This window comes from Felis catus, chromosome D1 (genome assembly GCF_018350175.1).
Source record: "Felis catus isolate Fca126 chromosome D1, F.catus_Fca126_mat1.0, whole genome shotgun sequence".
NCBI classification, from domain to species: Eukaryota; Metazoa; Chordata; class Mammalia; order Carnivora; family Felidae; genus Felis; species Felis catus.
Window position 1 is genome coordinate 43375191 of NC_058377.1, and position 20812 is coordinate 43396002.

Genomic DNA, 20812 nt, shown 5'->3' on the forward strand with positions numbered 1-20812 from the left:
TAAAATCGAGTACTTTTATTTCAATAAAATAGAAAAGACAAATGTACATCCTTCACAGTGTCACCACTTTAAAAAATAATACAACAAATGTATCTCCTGAAGGTAAAATGAAGTTCAAGACCATGAGGCATCAGTGATTTTCCCCACTCAAGAAGTCACCAGGATAGAACCCTCCCCAGCTATTAAAATTGCTAAGACCTTGGTCAGGTTTGTGAGCTGTTCCTGATCATTTGGGTCCATAGCAAATGAAAGGTCTGAGAGGGAAGGAGAAGGAACAGGAAAGGAAATTACAAATGAGGGAACTTTTGGCAACATTAACAAAGCTTACTATACCAAATTCATAATCTAAAAACACCCCTACCAAGCCCTGGGGTCTTGGAATGTAGTGGCGCAGTGGCGGGGAGGCAGAGAAGAGACGGCAATGGTCATCCACGTTGACACACAGAAGTAGAAAGATACCTTCAGAGTTGAGCAGCATGTCATGGCGTTTTGTCCAGGATTCCCTGCAAAGTCCTATAATCCAATTCTGAGAGTTTCCCACATCCACCTCCCAGTAATATTTGCCACAGGTGAAGGTCTGAGCTGCCCAGGACGGCTTATACTGTGAACTCGCTGGACTGTGGGGCAGGTCTTGATGGTCGGGACAGCACTGCAAACGTCTCAGGTCTTCAAACAGAGGCACACGGTAATTCCTTATCTTATCATCAAATGTAATATACACTTAAGTAAAATGAAAACAGTGAAGTCAAAGAACAGAGTTTAAAATTTCTGTGGGACAAGTGCAATAGTGTTCTAGCAAATGCTGAACAACCAAATCTCTAAAACCAAACAAAACTGGTTTGTTTGCTGGGAACACTCCCACACCACCATGGCCAGTTTCAAGGTACTTACCACTTAGTAATTCCTCGTAAAATTCTGGAACATGTAACATCTTTCATGGCAGAGTCCACACTAACTGCCCCAGAACACTCCTTTATCACAAGTGACTGTACAGGGTGTGTGTCATTGGAAATCCAGAGACCCATTCGGGAGAAGGGGCTTCTTGCCTAAGCAAGTAAATCTCTATTCATACAACTAGATGAAAAACAATTCTGAGAATACTTAAAGATGTAGGATGGCAGGATCTGGTTTTATTCTCATTAGCTCATTGAAAATTTGGGAGCCTGCTCATTGATGCCAAGTAAATACCAAGATGGCCCTTCACTCACTTAAGCTTTCTCATTTATCAACTTGCACAAAATCAAATAAATATAGTAACAGTAATAAATATTATATATCATTTCAAAAATATGATACTGTTATTCTTATTAGTCTTAAATAGTGATAACTTTGTCCAAACACAAAGATGTAACATGTCAACAAGCAAAGGGAAAAGAAATTGGAAATCCATATTTGCCTTTTTTTTTTTTTTTTTTTTTAAGAAGTGGTTCCTTTCACTGAATTTCTAATTCAGGCATCATGGACTTGGAATCCAACCTATCCCATCCCATGCCTGCTTCTCCTGTCAGCCAGGCTCACTGTCTACTTCTTTCTTAGGGACAACGAATCCACACAGCAAATCATGTGTTCCATGTGTTTTCTGGTTGTACCTGTTTTTTATAAACATTTTTATCCCTTTCTAAATCTAAAATCTAATGATTTTTCAAATACATTCACTAACTTAAATTTTTAGATAAACATTTAAATAACAATTTAAGGTGCTTCTAGGAATCTGAACATCTACGTATAACTACAATTAACAACTATAAGTTAAAATACACTGAATGAATATGCAGTTTTATGTGTCAAGTGCTTTCAGGGTGCCTGGGTGGCTCAGTTGTTTAAGCGTTTGACTCTTGATTTCAGCTCAGGTCATGATCCTACGGTTCATCAGATGGAGCCCCATGTCGGGCTCTGCGCTGACATCAAACTGACAGTGTGGAGCCTGCTCAGGATTCTCTCTCCCCGTCCCTCAACAAATAACTATTTATATGTCCAGTGCTTCATTTTTTTAAACTCACTGTAAATTGTCATATAAGTGTTATATTTAATTGTTTTTGACTGGCTTCAGGTATCTAACAATAAAATATGGTTAGTTACAAGGGTTTGCATATTTATCTGCTTCCCAGTTCTCTGCAAAGACTAATAGAGCAATGAGGAGAGGTCCTCCAGGTGTATCTCCTCATGGAGGAAATAGTGGGGTCTCACCAGGGTGCCACCTCTTACCTCGGAAGTTGTTAAGCCTCTCAGACATCCCGGTGATTGTCCACTCACTGAGCTGTGGGTCCACAGGCTGGGGCAAGTGCGCCTGCACTAACTGACTCCTGCAAAGAAACAGAACCACTTACTGATCCCTCTAGTCCTATCATAAGCCTCCCTTGAAGATGCTCCTTCAAAATCCTCACAATTGGGTGCAAAGGGTCAGAGTTTAACTCCACAAACTGAGGGATGTTGTAGTTGTTCTTGTATTTTATAACTAGCTACTGTGCTCTTATCACTTCAATCTCAGTAAGATAGATCACTCACAAATGTGTTTTCTCCCTTCGCCTTCCCTATGGAAGGCACACAGCTGTTCTCATTTAGTTCCTGAAACCCAATAGGTGTCAAATAGAGCTTAATAGGGCCTAATATATAGAGCTTAATCTCTGTAGGGGTTTTCATCTCTTTCCCTCCCCTCTCTTCTTATCATCCTTCCACCTGCTGCCGCTCTGAGCTTATTTGTTTTTTTTTTTAATGTTTATTTATTTTGAGAGAGAGAGAGAGAGAGATAGAGAGAGAGAGACAGACAGACAGACAGACTACAGACTACAAGTAAGGGAGGGTCAGAAAGAGACAGACTCAGGCTCCAGGCTCTGAGCTGTCAGCACAGAAAACAATGCAGAACTTGAACCCTTGAATCCTCAAGTTGAGAGGTCATGACATGAGCCGAAGTCAGACTGAGCCACCCAGGAACCTCTCCCTGAGCTTATCTGCCTTTCCCATAGAATATGTGGAATAATCCTCAAATAATTAGGATTTTGAAAATTAGAGGCAGGAAAAACAGTTATATTGGCAACTTCTGCATTAAGCCTTGCAGCTGAAACCACACCCTGCTTCAACCCTCACTTTTACCTAAGAGTGGTCAATATAAAACCGAGAAGTGTCTTAGACAAGGAATAAATGAGGGCATAAAGAAACTTGTCATAAAAAGTTGTGGGTCCATCTCAGCAGAAATAACCTGACCACTGTCACTGATGCCATAACTTGGATGGAGGGGCAAACTTACCTTTTCATGATGTCTCCCAAATCCTGTAAAGAGAAAGAGGAAGGCTTAGCTTTGAGCACAAGATATTCCCCTGTTTAGTCTAGTCTGAGGCTATGAGACTGAACAGGAAAATTCTCTATCTCCACTTTCTTCCTTGGTAAAATCATTTGCCCTTTTCCTTATCCTTAAAAAGATAAGATTTGGTCTTCTATTTATATGGTCTTCTATTTATTATATGATAAAATTATGATCATGATAAAATTTAAAGCAGATGTTCTTAGAGCAAACAATGGCTCTTTGGTTGTAATATACACTGAGATTCACGAAGGGTTTCTTCAAAGTTCTTATAAGGGTGTGTGGGCTCTAAGTCTACGATTTCAAAAGAGAAAGAATGGATACATCCCACATACTGACAAGTCCAGATACAAAACTGAATTATGTATTTAAAAGCTGCTTTGTGGCAGTTGGTTAGAAACTCTTAGTAGAAAAAGTGAGATGATGATTTTTTCTGGATCTGTTCCTCACATTTCTATATAGTTTTCCTTTTCCTGTATAAGGTGGATGTGACCCTGGATCTCTGGGTTATACTGGAGGAGCAAAGCCTGCTATTGCACAGAGGAGGCAGAATTTGAACTTTGGAACCAGAAAAATAATGGAGGTCAAAAGGGATATGGATCTCAGTGGATATAAATGATTTGCAGCCAGGCTCATGTTCATCCTTCCTCAGTCCTTACCTGGAGCAGGTGCACATCTGCTTTGAGGCACATTTCCTTCAGCTCCTCATAGATTCTTTTCAGGAGTTTCCCCATTTGAAGCATTCTAGCTACATTTCTCCGGAGTCGATGAAAAATTATCTTGCCTTCAATTGCCAGGCTCTCTAAATGTTTTTGCTTTTCTTTGTGGAGGTATTGGTACACCTTAGGATATTCAGCCTTGATCATCACCATCCTTAGATTTACAAAACCCTGAAGTGACATTGGTTTCATTAGATCATGTATCTGGACAGTTTTACTCTTCTCTCATTATCTACAGTTTGCATGCTATGCCCAATGTTCTGGTCTTAGTCTGTTGGGCTGCTTTTACAAAAACGCCACAGACTGGGTACCTAATGGATACAGAAACTATTTCTCACAGTTCTGCGTGCTGGGAAGTCTACGATTGACGCTGGCAGATTTGGCATCTGGTGAGAATCTACTTCCTAGATAGCCATCGTTTCGTTGTGTTCTCAAATGGCAGATGGCACAAGGGACATTTCCAGGGTCTCTTTTAGATGAGCACTGGTCTCATTACTGAGGACTGTGGTCTCGTGACCTAATCACCTCACAAAGCCCCCACTCCTATTGCCATCACGGGGGTTAGAGTCTGAACATACAAATTGGGGGAGGAAGCAATTCAGATCATAGAAGTACTACATACATTTTTAGGTCTTTCTCCTTCTAAGAAACCACATATTTGGCTTCTTTCTTACCTTCCTCCCTCCTTCCTTTTCATTTATTTGTTTGCCTGCACCACTGCTTCCAACTACTTACTCTCAAACTTCCATATTTTCATGTGAAAATAGAAAATTAAGATCAAATTTTTTTGTTTTACAGGATTCATAACAATCTCAAAATCATAATCCATTCTTCTCAGTGCTAGTACTTACAAACTGACTATCTGCTCTTAGGAAAAAGCAACAATTTGCTTCCTCAGGAAAACAGAGGACATCACATGTGATCTTTCTAAATTACCTCCATTCCTTACACACTCTCTTCCACCAGTGCTGGGCTCTGCCTGCCTCTTACTACCAGGGCTAAACCCACCTCCTCTTTACTGGTCCCCCTGTCTTGTCTTCTCGGAGATATTACTGGTCTACATTACTATCCCACAATACTAGTTCTTGCCTTGCCTTCATGTCTCTGTGTCTCTCTCTCCCTTGTCCTATGAGCCTGTCTCCATTTTATTCTCTCATTCAGACACTTTTTCACACTCTCTTTCCCTTTCTTTTCACACAGCTTTTAAACATATACACATTTATCAAATTATTTTGGAAATGTCAAAACTAAATATCGTTATTATAATGACTTTATCCAGCTTCTATGCTAACACTTTCATTGCCATCAAAGCCAGACTTATTGACCAAATGTGATCAAACTCACTGTGCCCAGGGATGCAATTTTCAACTATTCATCCAAGCAATGAGTCTTCCCTTCTGTCTCCTACCCATTCCTGAACCACACATTCCAACAATAGGTTCCAACCAAGAGCCTATTTTTACTAAATTGAAATAATATGATTCATTCTTATAGTACTTCACCTTCTTTCCACATTTGATCCTGTTTACTACTCATTTCTTTTACTAATCTCTTCTGTCTCCTCTGCTCTGGGAAGCTGCATTCTCAGGTGCTCATCTCCCACCATCTTCTAACAACCACTCAGATCTCTGCCCAGATGTAACCTTGGCAGTGGTTATACCAGCACATCCCAGCCTGCACTCTTTATACCCATTTTCTGCTTTCATTTTATTGCAAGGACTTCATAAATGTCATATAGCTTAAATTTTACTTCTTAGATTTCTGGATTGAGTTCTCTCACTAGATTATAAACTACTGAGGTCAGTGATTTGTTTCTCTTTTTGTCCAGTTATATATCTCTTTGTTGGCCTAGAACAGTGAGCAACATACCATAGGTCCTCATATGAATGAATGTTTCATCAGAAATCCATCCTAAACAATCAAGCTAATGTTCTTATTACTCTTTGGCACTCCTACAGCACCATGTACAGATTCCTGTTCAGTGAATTATTATTCACTAATATTGCCTTTTTATAGGTCTCTAGGTCTCCTCTAGTACTGCTCAAGTTCTTTGAAAATAATGGTTTCATTTTCTTCTTTAGATCAGGTTCTCTGTTCCTCTTTGTGAATCAATAAATGACACAATCAAAAGTCCTTAACTAGGCATTTGTATTTTTTTTTTGTTTTAATTTTTTTTTCAACGTTTATTTATTTTTGGGACAGAGAGAGACAGAGCATGAACGGGGGAGGGTCAGAGAGAGAGGGAGACACAGAATCGGAAACAGGCTCCAGGCTCCGAGCCATCAGCCCAGAGCCTGACGTGGGGCTCGAACTCACGGACCGCAAGATCGTGACCTGGCTGAAGTCGGACGCTTAACCGACTGCGCCACCCAGGCACCCCTAGGCATTTGTATTCTTGACCTGGCTACAATTACATTTCTAGCCACACTTCTCACTATGTTCTGCTTCATACCCTATCTACTAATCAGTAGGACCAGCACCGAGATCTCAAACAATTCCATGGGTTATCTGGCTTGTCTCATCTTTAGTTTTCTTGTCCCTCAGAATTCTTTGCCATCAATACCCAGGAAATTAAATTCTAATAACTTATTTTATCACACTGATGTTTTACTGGTTTGAGAAGCTTTTGTTAACATTCAAAGTTTACTAAGTTCCTACGGAAGTCTGTATTTACCTCCATCCTACTGATCATTGCATTCTGCCTTGTGAGAGTGCATTTTCTTGTCCCTGATAATGTATTAGTGGCACATATTGCTTTATCCAGAAAAATCAGGAAAAAGGCTTTTAGTTATACAATGGACTCAATGTGAAATCCTGCACTGAAGGTCATGTTTTCATACAGTTCTTATATGTAGCTCTTTTTCTGATCATCTGGTCAGGGAACATTATGATTTAACTTAGGTTCTTCCACTGTCAGTTACCATGGTATCTGTCCCAAGCTGGTTCCATGGGAAACAGGGCTTCCCACTTACCTGCCATACTCTAAGTAAGTTGTACTCTTTGTTTATATTTCTCTGATTTCTCTGCCTGTTTTTCCAAATAGATTTCATTTGCATCAGAAGTTTCTCCTGTAAAAGAACTACAAATTTGAGCACTAGAAAAACAAATATGTAATTTTCAGATACCTCAAAAAGTGATAAAGGGATAGACATGAGAAAAATAAAAAAGGAAGCAGAGATGTCAGTGAGTTTCTTTGGGAATGCAAGTAAGTCAAAACTGGGAGGCTGACCAAAAGTAGAGTTCCTGAATTTGGAAATGAAATCCATTATCCGAGGAATCTAGTACTGATATTATACGTAACATGGAACATTTTCAGAAATGGATCTTAATTCATATTAATTTTGAAATGATAGCCATCATGTTTTCTATGGCATGATTAGAACATATTGAAGAGCCTTATTGTCATCATGGCAGAAGTAGCCAATGACTGTCAACTGCCACTAGAGATTATCCACCTGGCCAGTTACACTGAAACACCAGCACCCTCTTCAAGTCATCATCATTCCTCTCCCCCAGCCTAACAGAATTTAAACTGCAGAGGAGCAAGGATGTTTGTTTAGTTTCTTCGGTGCTGTATCCATAGGTTTTAGAATCATGCCTGGCAGATGGTGTTTACAAATTCTACTTGTTTAAGGCATAAGAGAAGAAAAATAAAATCACTTTTGCTCATTGCCTATCAGATATCAAGTCCTCCACATTTCACATGCATTCAGAGGCAGTACTTACCCTGCAGTGCTCAGCAACCTGTGAAACTGGACAGTGTATGTGAGTGGTATGCCCTGGCGAATGAGAGCATTGCAAACACAGCAGGCTCTTGTCAGTTGGACAGAAGATGTTCTTCAGTGCTTGGTGTATCCAACACACCTGCCTGGCAGACCTCGGTAACTTCTTGGCAACTGATTCTTTTTTAGCACGAGCTTGTCCCTCAGCAGAAATAATGCTTTTGAAGTCCATGCGTGGAGATACTGCCCTGCATACAGGGCAGCGGGTAGGATGCTGTGCATCTTCCCACAGGAGGCAGAGACACGGAGTACAAAAGCTGTGTCCACAGTTAATGGTGACAGGGTCTGTGAAATAGTCCTTGCAGATGGAACAGATAAGCAGACTGGGGGCGTAGCGCACAAAAGTAGAATCCATGTTTCTGAGGAAATAAACGGAAATAAAATAAATAAGCTTTTGCTCACTAATAAACACATGCATGATAACAGGATGGGTGGTGCTTGGAGTAAGACGGTGAGGAGGAAGGAGAGTCTTCCAGACTGAGAGCCTGCGTCCTTGTTTTCCAGCCATGGCCTCCAGCCCTGCTTTTCAGCTTCCATTAGAAATTCAGGATTTGTCAGCCATGTTGTCTCTCTTACAAAGACATCAGAGGTTTTGGCTCACCCCTAGTCATAGTAGGGGGCATTGTTTTTGTCCAAAGGTATCATGGGTTCCCCTTATTTTCTCTTCTTTGATTGGTTAGCACAGGTATGTGCTCCAATTCTGGCCAATGAAATAAGAGAAAGAAAGACTCCCAGAAGAGTCTATAAGAGGTTTTCTTGTTCTAGAAGAAACATGGAAGAAAAATCTGTTTTTTCTGTTTCTGGACATTATATGGATACAGTACTCATTTGCATTCCCATTTTATGATATCAAAGTGAACTAGCTTAAGTACAACAGCCAATACTCCGAGCCTAACAAGGGGATGGGAAAAACCTTCTGGATTTGCAAGAATGGCACTGAACCCTTACTTACCTTTTCTGGAGAGATTAACTCAAAAAAATAAAAAGACACCATAACAATAATTGAATCTGGCAAGAATCATCAGAAGATGCTAAAATAACTAAGACTTTGGGAAGAGAGTATTTGTATACCAACAAAGTTCTACTAAAAATATTGTTCCTAAATGCAAAAGAGAAAATAGTACCTTTTCAAGGTAAATATTTAGCAGATACATTAACCAGGTAACCAAACCATGGCCATGAATTTCATGCATTTATAGATGTGGACCACTTAAGGACTATGGCACACCTGTAGTACCCCTCCCAGAAACATTTAATCTGCAAGTAACCATGGCGGAAAGTTAGACAAATACATTTAGGAGAAATTACACAAAACAACAATCCTGGATTATTCAAATAATCTTAGTTTCTTAGGAGAAAATGTTTCGAAATGATTATACAGGAGGTGACTAAAATATGAAAATTAACTAGGATGGGGCATCTTTGACCCGTTCCTAGATTAAAAAACTTACCAGCCAATAAGGACATTTTTGGGACATGCAGGGACATGATAAAAATAAGGGGGTCTTTCCATTTCAGCTTAGAAATGTAGAGAGCTGGAAAGCTGGTTGCCACCCTCCTACCACAAGAAAAAATGCTAGACAAATGAAACATTAATGACCTGTGTTGAAACTGTTAGAGAATTGAGGTAGCGAGTCAAACAGCAAAGATAGATTCTGCATAAAGAGCACAAGGAAAGAGCAAAACAGGACCTGTTCATGTTTATCTGGGGCAGATTCCACCAGAGCCCATAGAAATCTCTGTGAAGATAAAGTAGTTTAATTAGCTGCTAAAAACCAAATGTGAGCAAGGATAAGTGTGCAAAGCCCCTTAAGATCATAGACAGATATTTGTAGGGAGCAATACAGCTAGAGAGATGAAAGAGATAGGGTCTCTTTGGGAAGAGGACCTAGAGCCAAACCAAGAAGTAAACAGAATATCTTTCAAGTAGTACTCCTCAACTGAGGGCTCCCCTGACTCAACTGGGGAAATTTGGCACTATCTAGAGACAATTTTGGTTGTCACAACTTGAGGCATATCACTGGCATTTAATGGGTAGAGGCCACAAATCCCTTTAAATACCCCATAATGCACAACACAAGAAAGATAACTCTTACAGCAAAGAGTTAGCCAATTTGCTAACTGTGTGAAGATGAGAAAACCTCTATTAGAGGCACTGGAGGTCTCTGGAACCCATAGCATTAACACAGTCTTACTTTGGTAACCATAGCCATAACAAACTTCAAACCCATGTCAAATATAGACTAGATTAACACAAATCATCATACTAAAGGCCTGGCAGAAGAAACTGTGCTCACCAAAAAACATGAAAAAGACTTACAGTATCTACTGTCATAGCACAGTATCTCCTGCATATATATCAGGTATTCAATAAAAAATGATGAGGCATATCAAAAGGAAAAAAAAATCCACGTGAACTGACAAAGCACTCCTCATAGCCAGCCTTAGATACAACACAGATGTTAGACCTATGAAATGAGGACTTTAGAATAACTATGATTAGTATATTAAAGTCTTTGATGAAATATGTAGACATCATGCAAGAATCATGGGTAATTTCAGGAGAGACAAAAACTCTAAGGCAGACTCAGATAAGCCAGGAACAAAATCTGTAGAAAATGTCATTGTCAGGCCTCATAGTACATGTAATACAGTCAAGGAAAGTATGAGTGACCACAAAAATAGGCGAATACCAAACACACAAGGAAAACACAAAGAGGAAGTACCATGAGTGGAAAATAAAAACTGAACGAGCAAAGAGCAGTATGACAATATTAAAAGACATAATATATGTGTAATTGAATTCCCAGAAAGACAAAGAGAAAGAAAATGGCAGAAGAAACATTTAAAGAAATAATTTTAGAAAAATTTCCAAAATTTGTTAAAGTCATCAAAAAAAGATCCATGATATTCAGAAAATATCAACCAGAAAAAAATAAAAACTGAACTAACCAACACAAAACCCCACACCTTGGCAAGTCCTATTCAAACTGATTGAAATTAATAACAAGGAGAAAGTCTTGAAGGCAGCCACTGTATTAGGAGGGGAAAAAATTGCATACAGAGGAATAAAAAATAAGAATTATAACAATAAGTTTTCCAGAAACTATGCAACAAAGAAGACAATGGAATGATATCTTTAAAGCATGGAAAGAAAACAAGAGTCAACACCCAATTCTATATCCAGTGAAAATATCCTTCAAGAATAGAAGATATTTTCTATTCCAAACAAAGAAAAACAGAGGGAATTTGGGGCCAGTGGATCAAATGTACAAAAAAAAAAAATACACACAAAATTCTTCAGAGGAAAGCAGATCATGTGTGTGTGTGTATGGGGGGGGGGAACTTGGATCTACACAAAGAAATGAAGGACACTGGAAATGCAATAAATAATGATGAAATGTAAGGTATTATCATATTTTCTTTAATGATAACTAACTGCTTAAAGAAACAGTAGCCACAACGTACTATGTGTTTATGACATATGTAAAAGTGAAATGACAACGACATAAGACACAGGAAAGAGAAATTAGGACAATGATAAGCTTTTGACATCACATCTGAAGAGTCACAGTATTACTGAAGGGGGGATAAAATCACTTAAAGATGTCTGTAGGAATACCTTGGAAATATTGCAGGTTTGGATCTGAACCACTGCCATAAAACAAATATTGCAATAGAGTTGAGTCAAATGAATTTTTTAGTTCTCCAGTGCATATAAAAGTTAGGTTTACACTATACTGTAGTCTGTTAAGTGTGTGATAGTATTGTGTCTAAAAAAAACCTACATACTTCTTTAAAATTTTTAAAAAATATTTATTTATCTTTGAGAAAGAAAGCCAGAGCATGAGAGGGGGAGGGGCAGAGAGAGAGGGAGACACAGAACCCTAAGTAGGCTCCAGGCTCTGAGCTGTCAGCATGGAGCCCAACACGGGGCTCAAACTCACAAAATGTGAGATCATGACCTGAGCTGAAGTCGGACATTTAACTAACTGAGCAACCCAGGTGCCACCCAAAACCTACATACTTTAATTAAAAACTACTTTATTACTGAAAAATGCTAACCATTATCAGACCTTGCAGTGAGTCATATTCTCTGATCACAGATCACCATAACAAATATAATAGTAATAAGAAAATTAGAAACATTTTGAGAATTACTAAAATGTGATAGAGACATGAGGTGAGAAGATGCTACTGGAAAAATGGTTCCTATAGACTTGCTCCACAAAGTGTTGCCACAAACCTTCAATTTGTAAAAAATCTCTGTATCTGTGTAGCGCTATAAAATGAGGTATGCCTGTATTTTAAACTCTAAGACACTAAAAATAATGAAAATAGAGGTATAAATAATGAGTGAGTTACTTGAAGAAATAAAATGAAACTTGAAAAGTAGAGGCATAGACTTCCAGTTTCTGGTGCAACATGTGAGAAGCTCAGAAACCACACTGTGTCCTAACAAATAAAAATCTGAAAAACTGAAATATCAACAACTCTTAAATTCATCAAAGAATTTCCCTGAGGTCAGAGGGCAAAGTGCTGCTCCCCCCAATTGGAGAGGGTTGCATAGGTAGATACAGAGAGTCTCAATTTAGCATAGCAGAATTGTCCATGGGACATGGTGCTGGGGTAGGAAACCTGTACTGTAGTTGATGAATGGCTGGAGGCTCAGTGTGGACAAGTCTGAGAGTTAAAAACTCCAGGGGGACTCACTCATAGGAAGGACGACAGTTTTATGAGTTTCACCTGTAGGAACTTTACCAGGTCCTCACAGTGAATATTGGGGGGAAAAATTGCTGCTGCTCTGGCAGGAGGAGGGGAAAACTAATCATTTTGAAATATGTCAGAGCATTCTGTTCTTCTTAAAGAGGATTGTCCTTAAAAAGGATTGTCTTCCTTAAAAAGGAGAAACTATTTAACCAGAGCCAACTTCCCTGGGAAAGGGACAACCTAACTCCAGCCCCTCTAGACACTGTTGTGTTAAATCCAAGAGGTGGGGGACTGAGAAGCACTGCTGACCTCCAGGTCACAGGGACACAGGGACCAGGGACACAGGATCACTAAAAGACAGACCTAATCATAGCGCTACAGAATCCATCTTCTTCACCCACACCCTTACTACCACGTTACTGAAGGCCTAGTTACTGCAATCCCTTGTGTCCAGTGTATCATGTTTGCTTTTCATCAAGAAACTACAACTAACAAACTAGCATAAAACAGCTTGAAGAGATGGAAGAAGCATTGGAATCAGAGTCCCGTATGGCAAGAATGGTGGAAATATCAGATTACAAAATTAAATTCTAAAACCTATGATTAATATGCTAAGAGTTTAATGGAAACAGTAGACAACATACAAGAACAGACACATAATGAAGCAGGGGGATGAAAATACTAAGAAAGTATTTCTAAAAATTCTAGAGCCAAAAAAATATAGTAACAAATTAAGAATGACTTTGATGGGCTCCGTAGTAAACTAGGTATGGTTGAGGAATTGGAGCTTGAGGATATCTCCATAGAAATATCAAAATTAAAAAACAAGGAGAAAAAGGAAAAAAAAACACCCTTAGAATATCAAATAACTGTAGGACAAGTACAAAAGGCATAATATACATGTAATGGGAATACCAGAAGGAGAAGAAAGAAAGAAACAAACAATATTTGAATACTGATGGAGAATTTCCCCAAAGAAATGTTAGACACAAAACCACACATCAGGAAACTCAGAGAACACCAAGTAGAATAAATACTAAAATTATAATATTTAAACTTTAAAAAAATCAAATAGAAAGAAAAAATCTTGAAGGAAGTCAGAGGAAAAAATGCCTTGCTGACAGAAAATCAAAGACAAGAAATCCATCTGACTTTTCATCAGGAGCCATGTAGGCAAGAAAAGAGTAGAATGAAATATTTAAAGCATGAGAGAAAATAAACACTGACCTAGAAAGATTCTTTAAAAGTAAAGGAGAAGTAAAGAATTTCTCAGGTTAAAATACAATGGAAAGAATAAAAAGAAATTGAGAGGATATAGGACCAGGAACCCCACCTCATGAAAAATGTTAAAAGAAGTTCTTTAGCAGTACATGAGTGGCTCAGTCATTTAAACATCTGACTCCTGATTTTGGCTCAGGTCATGATCTCACGGTCATGAGATATAGCCCTGAATCAGGCTCTGCAGTGGAACCTGACTGGGATCTCTCTCTGTACCCCCTCCCCTATTCACGCTCCCCTTTTCTCTCTCAAAATAAACAAACATTAAAAAAAAGATACTAGAGGGAGAAAAAGTTATACATACAGTAAACAGAAAGAAGGAACAAATAAAATTACAGCAGAAAGGAGTGAAGTTGAAAACAGAAAGACAACTGAGAAAATAATTGAATCCAAAAATCAAACAAAAACTTTACAACAAAAGAAAAGTAAATTCTTATATCCCCCTTGAGCATAAAGGCAAAAATCCTCAACAAAACATTTTCAAAACAAATCCAACAATATTTAAAAAGATAATATAGCATGTTGAAATTTCTTTATTCAAGAAAACATGAGGTTACTTCAACATTTCAAATATAATCCATGTAAATTACCTTATTAATTTGCTAAAGAAGGAAAAACATTAATAGAAGCAGAAAAAGCATCCAACAAAATACAACATCCATTCATGATAATAAGTTCCAGTAACCTGGGAACAGAAAGGACCTTCCTTAACTCAATGAAGTGTTTCTATGAAAAATCTCAAGTTGACAACATTCTTAGTAATGAGAATCCAAATTCTTCTCTTCTAATTTTAGGATGATAGTAGATGTCTCCTCTCACAATTTCTATTCAACATTATACTGGAAGTCCTAGGTAGTGCAGCAAAACAAGAAAAAACAAAATGACAAACATTGGACACCTTGTGGGATCCTGGACCAGAGGACAGTGGGCAGGATGGAGGAATATACTTGGCACAGTACTTGGAGGACATAGTGAAGAACTCTTCCATTGTTGGAGCACAGATTCACAAGGACTTAATCTGGGCTTCTGTGGGACCCTATCAGATGCACATGCTAGAGTCATATCTGTTCTAGCCTAGCAATCAGCAAGGTAACCTCATACCCCACATTCCTGTGGTGTGTCTCTGGAATCAGATAATGGGAGCACTACAATTAAGAAACATGACAGCATCACAGTGGCAGTGTGTGAAATGGCCTCTTAACATCTCCTGTCAGTTCTCCAACAGTTTGTCATAGGGACGGCATCTTACCTACATTAATTATCTTGTAGAACTATTAAAGTTCCAGTAGGCGGGTCATGTATATTATCTGCATTGAGTACTTTTCTATTCATTTTAGAGAAATGAATAGAAACACTCAATAGATGGATTTATCAAAATATTTAAGGACCATGTTTTGAAATAGCAGGTCCAGGTCACTTTGTATGTAGAATTTTGTTATGTCCAATAAATCTGATTGGAGGGGGAAAAAAAGAAAAACATTGGGAAGGAAAAAATAAAATTTATGTGTTCACAGGTGACATGATTATGTGTAGGAAATCCCAAAGACTTTACTAAAAATATCCTGAAACTCATAAGTGAGTTAGGCAAGGTGGCAGGATAAAAGGTCAATATATAAAAGTCATCTTGATTCCTACATATTTGCAGTGAAAAAGTTGTGTATGAAAAATTTTTTAACAATCCATTTATAGCTTCAAAATTTGTATTTGAAAAATGTTAAAAGCCCTCATTTATAAAAGCTTCAAAAAGTGAATTAACTTGACACATAAATTCTAGAGATCATTACCAATACTTAAAATGTGTTAAAATGGTACATCTCATGTTAAGAGTTGTTACCAAAGTCAAAACTCAAAAACAGGGGTGCCTGGGTGGCACAGTCGGTTAAGCGTCCGACTTCAGCCAGGTCACGATCTCGCGGTCCGGGAGTTCGAGCCCCGTGTCAGGCTCTGGGCTGATGGCTCAGAGCCTGGAGCCTGTTTCCGATTCTGTGTCTCCCTCTCTCTGCCCCTCCCCCGTTCATGCTCTGTCTCTCTCTGTCCCAAAAATAAATAAACGTTGAAAAAAAAAAAACCTCAAAAACAAAAACAAGCGGCAAAAGAAACTTTCACAGATGATGGACAGATTCATTACCATGATTTTGGTGAAGCTTTCATATCAGTTGTTATCAGTTGTTTGCAAATTCATATCAGTTGTCATCAGTTGTTTGAAAAACTTCAAATTGCACATTTTTAGTATTTATAGGTTATTGTATGTCAGATATGTCCCAATAAAATTAACGTTTTTTCCAGTTAGTTAACATACAATGTAGTATTGGTTTCAGATGTACAATTTAGTGATTCAACACTTCTATAAAATATTCAGTGGTCATTGAAATAAGTGCAATCCTTAATCACCATCACCTATTTAATGTATCTCTCAACCACCTCCCCTCTGATAACCATCAGTTTGTTCTCTATAATTAAGAGTCTGTTTTCTGGTTTGCCTCTCTGTCTGTCTCTCTTTTTCCCCCCTATGCGCCTTTGTTTTGTTTCTCTCTTTCACTTCTTTCACTACATATGAGTGAAATCATATGCTATATACCATACACACAAATATATTCAAAATGAATTAAAGACCTGAATGTGAGACATGAAACCATTAAAATCCTAGAGGATAACACAGGAAGTAACCTCTTTGACATCGGCTGCAACAAGTTCTTACAAGATAGGCCTCCTCAGGCAAGGAAAACAAAAGAAAAAATAAACTATTGGGACTTCATCAAAATAACAAGCTTCTGCACAGCAAAGGAAACAATCAACAAAACTAAAAGGCAACCTATGGAATGGGACAAGATATTTGGAAATGACATATCTGATAAAGGATTAGTATCCAAAATATATAAAGAACTTATACAACTCAACAACCAAAAAACAAAACAAAACAAAACAAAAACACAAAAAATTAAAAAATGGGCAGAAGACATCTGAATTATGAATAGACATTTTCCTAAAGAAGCCATACAGATGGCCAACAGACACATGAAAAAATGCTCAACATCACTCATCATCAGGGAAAGGCAAATCAAAACTACAATGAGATGTCACCTCACACCTGTCAGAATAGCTAAGATTTTTTTTTTAATTTTTTTAAACGTTTATTTATTTTTGAGACAGAGAGAGACAGAGCATGAACAGGGGACGGTCAGAGAGAGAGATGGAGACACAGAATCTGAAACAGGCTCCAGGTTCTGAGCTGTCAGCAAAGAGCCCATCGCAGGGCTTGAACTCATGAACGGCGAGATCATGACCTGAGCCGAAGTCGGATGCTTAACCAACTGAGCCACCCAGGCACCCCAAGAATAGCTAAAATTAAAAACACAAGAAACAGTAAGTGTTGGTGAGGATGTGGGGAAAGGGGAACCCTCTTGCACTGTTGGTGGGAATGCCAACTGGTGCAGCCACTTCAGAAAACAGTATAGAGGTTCTTCAAAAAGTTAAAAATAGAACTACCTTATGATCCAGCAATTGCACTACTAGGTATTTATTCGAAAGATACAAAACTACAGATTTGAAGGGATAAATTCACCCTGATATTTATAGCAGCATTGTCAACAATAGTCAAATTATGAAAAGAGCCCAAAAGTCCATTGACTGATGAACAGATAAAGAAAATATGGTGTGTATACATATATATGTATACACACACACACACACACACACACACACACACACACAACGGAATATTACTCAAGCACTAAAAAAGAATGAAATCATCATTTGCAACAGCATGGATGGAGTATTATGCTAAGAGAAATAAGGCAGAGAAAAACAAAATTGTTAACTTTTAAGAAAATACATTAACTAGGTATAAACTTAAAACATATGCAGATCAGTACAGTGAAATCTATAAAGCAATGAGGAAAGGAATAAGATCCAAATGGAAAAATAAACTATGTTCATAGAATAGACAACCTATACAGTTATGACAATTCTCTCAATTTGATCTATAAATTCAGTGTAAGTTTTAACAAAACCCTAGAAAATCTTTTGTAGTTATAAATAAGCTGGCTCTAAAGTATATTACTGAAAAATTTATTTTAATAGTTTTTAAAAATCAAGTGTATTATAGTACACCAAAGCAATAGAATAGCTTGAAACAATCTTAAAAATAAAAATATCCAAATACATGATTAGATTTCAAGAAGCACTAGAATTGCTCAGTAGTCAGGGGAAGGACAATAACAATGTGGTATTGACAAAACGATAGGCATAGGGATCATCAGAACCAGAGAGAAGGTGGAACAGAGACCTGCCCAGGAGGGTCAGCTGATTTGTCACAAAAGTATAAAGGCCCTTCGATGGAGAAAGAACAACTTTAGATAAAACACCGAAAGCTCTGGGGCACCTGGGTGGCTCAGTCGGTTAAACGCCTTACTCTTGATTTTGGCTCAGGTCATGATCTCTGGGTTCAGTTTGTGGGACTGAGCCCTGTGTTGGACTCCGCACTGACAGTGTGGAGGCTGCTTTGGGATTCTCTGTCTCCCTCTGTCCTTCCCCTCCTCATGCTCTTTCTCTCCCAAAATAAACAAACATGTATAAATAAATAAATAAAGTCACCTCTCTTTAAAAAAAAAAAAAAAGCTCACTTCATGAAAGGAAATTGTTAAATCTGACTTTATACAAAATAAGAACTTTTGCTTTCTGAAAGATATCATTGTAAGAATATAAACCAAGACACATCCTGTGAGAAAATATTTGCAAACAACTGATAAAATATTTGTGTTCAGAAGATACACATAAAAAACATTTAAAGCTCAAAAATAAGAAAGTAACTAACCCAATTTTTAAAATGGGCAAAAGATACAAACATTTCACCAAAGCAGATATCTGGATGGCACATAAGCATATGTAAATATTCTGAATCAGTAATCATCAGAGACATTGGAATTAAAACCATAATTACATATTACTATGTATCTAGTACAATGGCTAAAATAAAATAAAATAAAACTGATAACACCAAATGCTGGTGACAATGCAGAGTGACAGGAACTCCCATTTAGTGCTGTTGAGAATGAACAGTACCAGTTACTTTGGAAGACAATTTGGCAGTTCTCCCTCCCCTCCTCCTCTCCTCCCTTCCTCCCCTCTGTGATTTACTTACAAAGAATAGAGTAGGGGAAGAGAAAAACTAACTCTACAGTAAGTAAAAATTACCTTCACCAAGTGATGAAAGTTAACTCATCAATGATAAAAGCCTGTTGATATCATATAGAGCATTATATGATGAGATGAAAAGGAACTTAAACTCTGTGGTATTCTTTCCCCAAACCCATAACCACAGCCTAATCATGAAATAAAAACTCAGACAAACCCCAATGTGAGGACACTCTTATAGTACACCTGGCCACCATACCTCAAAATTGTCAAGATCATTAAAAACAAGGAAAGATGGGACTGAGTGAGTTAAGCATCTGACTCTTGATTTGGCTCAGTTTATAATCTCAAGGTTAGTGAGATTGAGCCTTGTGTTGGCTCTATGTTGATGGCACAGAGGCTGCTTGGGATTCTCTTTCCCTGCCCCCTCAAAATAAATAAATAAACTTAAAAGCAAAACAAAACAAGGAAAAACTGAGTAAATGCCACAGATCAGAAGACAATAGAGAGACTTAACATCTCAATTTGGTATGGTACTCTGGATTGGATCCTAAAATAAATAAAGCATATTAATGGAGAAATTGATGAAAGCTAAATAAAGCCTGGAGTATAATTGATAGTAATGTACTAGCATCAGTTTTTTCTTAGTTTTGACACATGCACCATGCCAATGTAAAACACTAACAATGGGGACACCTGGGTGCTGGGTTGTTCTGGGTTGAAGTGTCTCCTCTAAAGAAGCAATGTTGAAATCCCATTCCTCAGTACCTCAGAATGTGATCGTTTGGAAATAGGGTCTCTACAGAGAAAATCAAGTTAAAGAGACGTCATTAGGGTAAGTCCTCACCCCACATTATACTGGCCTTACAAAAAGGTAAAATGTGATAGGGGACAAGCATGCACAGGGGGAGGTCAGCCATGTGAAGACCAAGGATTGAGGCAAGGATCTACACACCAGGAATGCCAAAGATTGCCAGCCAACAGCAGAAGGTAGGAGGATGCAACCAATAATTGTTCCCTATAGGTTTCAGAGGTAGCTTGGTCCTGTGAACACCTTGATTTCAGTTGCTCCAGAAGTGTAAGACGATATGATTCTCTTGCTCTAAGCCCCTCAGTTTGTGATATTTTTCTATGCCAGCCCTAGAAAACAAATTCAGGGGTGTACAGGAGCTCTCAGAAGTATCCATGTAATTTTTCTTCAAGTCCAAAATAAAAAGTTTATATAAAAGAAACAATAACAACAACAACAACAACAAACAACAACAACAAAAACACGTTTCCATATGCCATCAGTGTATTATTTGAAAACCAAAGTAAAGGTAACCACTTGCACTATGTTAAAGGAGAAGAAAGAAAGAAAGAGAAAGAAAAAAAAAATGTAGGAAAATTGATCAAAACATACGAAATCTGTATGGTGTAATCTATAAAGTCCTAATGAAAGAAATCAAAGAAGACCAAAATAAATGGAGAGAGAGATCTTTTTTTTTGGGGGGGGGGCGTGTAGTTGGAAGACTCAACATAGGAAACATGTCAATTCCTTTCAATTTGATTGATAGATATGACACAATTCCTACAAAAGTCTCAGTAGGATGTTTGTAGTTTAGATAAGCTGCTATTAAAATTTATGTGGAAAGACAAAGTAACTAAAAGCAATAATAATTTTTGAAAAAAAAATAAAGTTAGAACCATACTTTCTAATTTTATTTTTTTCATACTTTCTAATTTTAAAACTGACTATAAAGCTATGATAATCAAGACAATGTAGTGTTGGTAAAGAGACACACACATAGATCAATGGAACAGAATAGAGTCCATAAACTGGAGTCCATAGACTCACACAAATATGGATGGTTGACTTTCAAACAAGGGTGTAAAATCAACTCAATGGAGAT

The 20812-nt window shown here is 37.9% G+C and overlaps 1 protein-coding gene and 1 pseudogene across 1 annotated transcript in view; one reads left to right on the top strand and one right to left on the bottom strand.

Moving 5' to 3' along the window:
• The window catches only part of TRIM77 (tripartite motif containing 77), a 25846-nt gene continuing 5034 nt past the window's right edge, over window positions 1-20812 (bottom strand). The window contains exons 2-7 of the mRNA XM_003992640.2: window positions 7744-8158; window positions 6990-7085; window positions 3958-4188; window positions 3245-3267; window positions 2206-2303; window positions 1-720 (exon numbers count right to left, since the gene is read on the bottom strand). Coding sequence (XP_003992689.2) covers window positions 227-720; window positions 2206-2303; window positions 3245-3267; window positions 3958-4188; window positions 6990-7085; window positions 7744-8154 — 1353 coding nt within the window. The 5' untranslated portion in view covers window positions 8155-8158 and the 3' untranslated portion in view covers window positions 1-226. The remainder of the gene's footprint in view (window positions 721-2205; window positions 2304-3244; window positions 3268-3957; window positions 4189-6989; window positions 7086-7743; window positions 8159-20812) is intronic.
• Window positions 9069-14988, top strand: LOC123380237 (annotated as a pseudogene).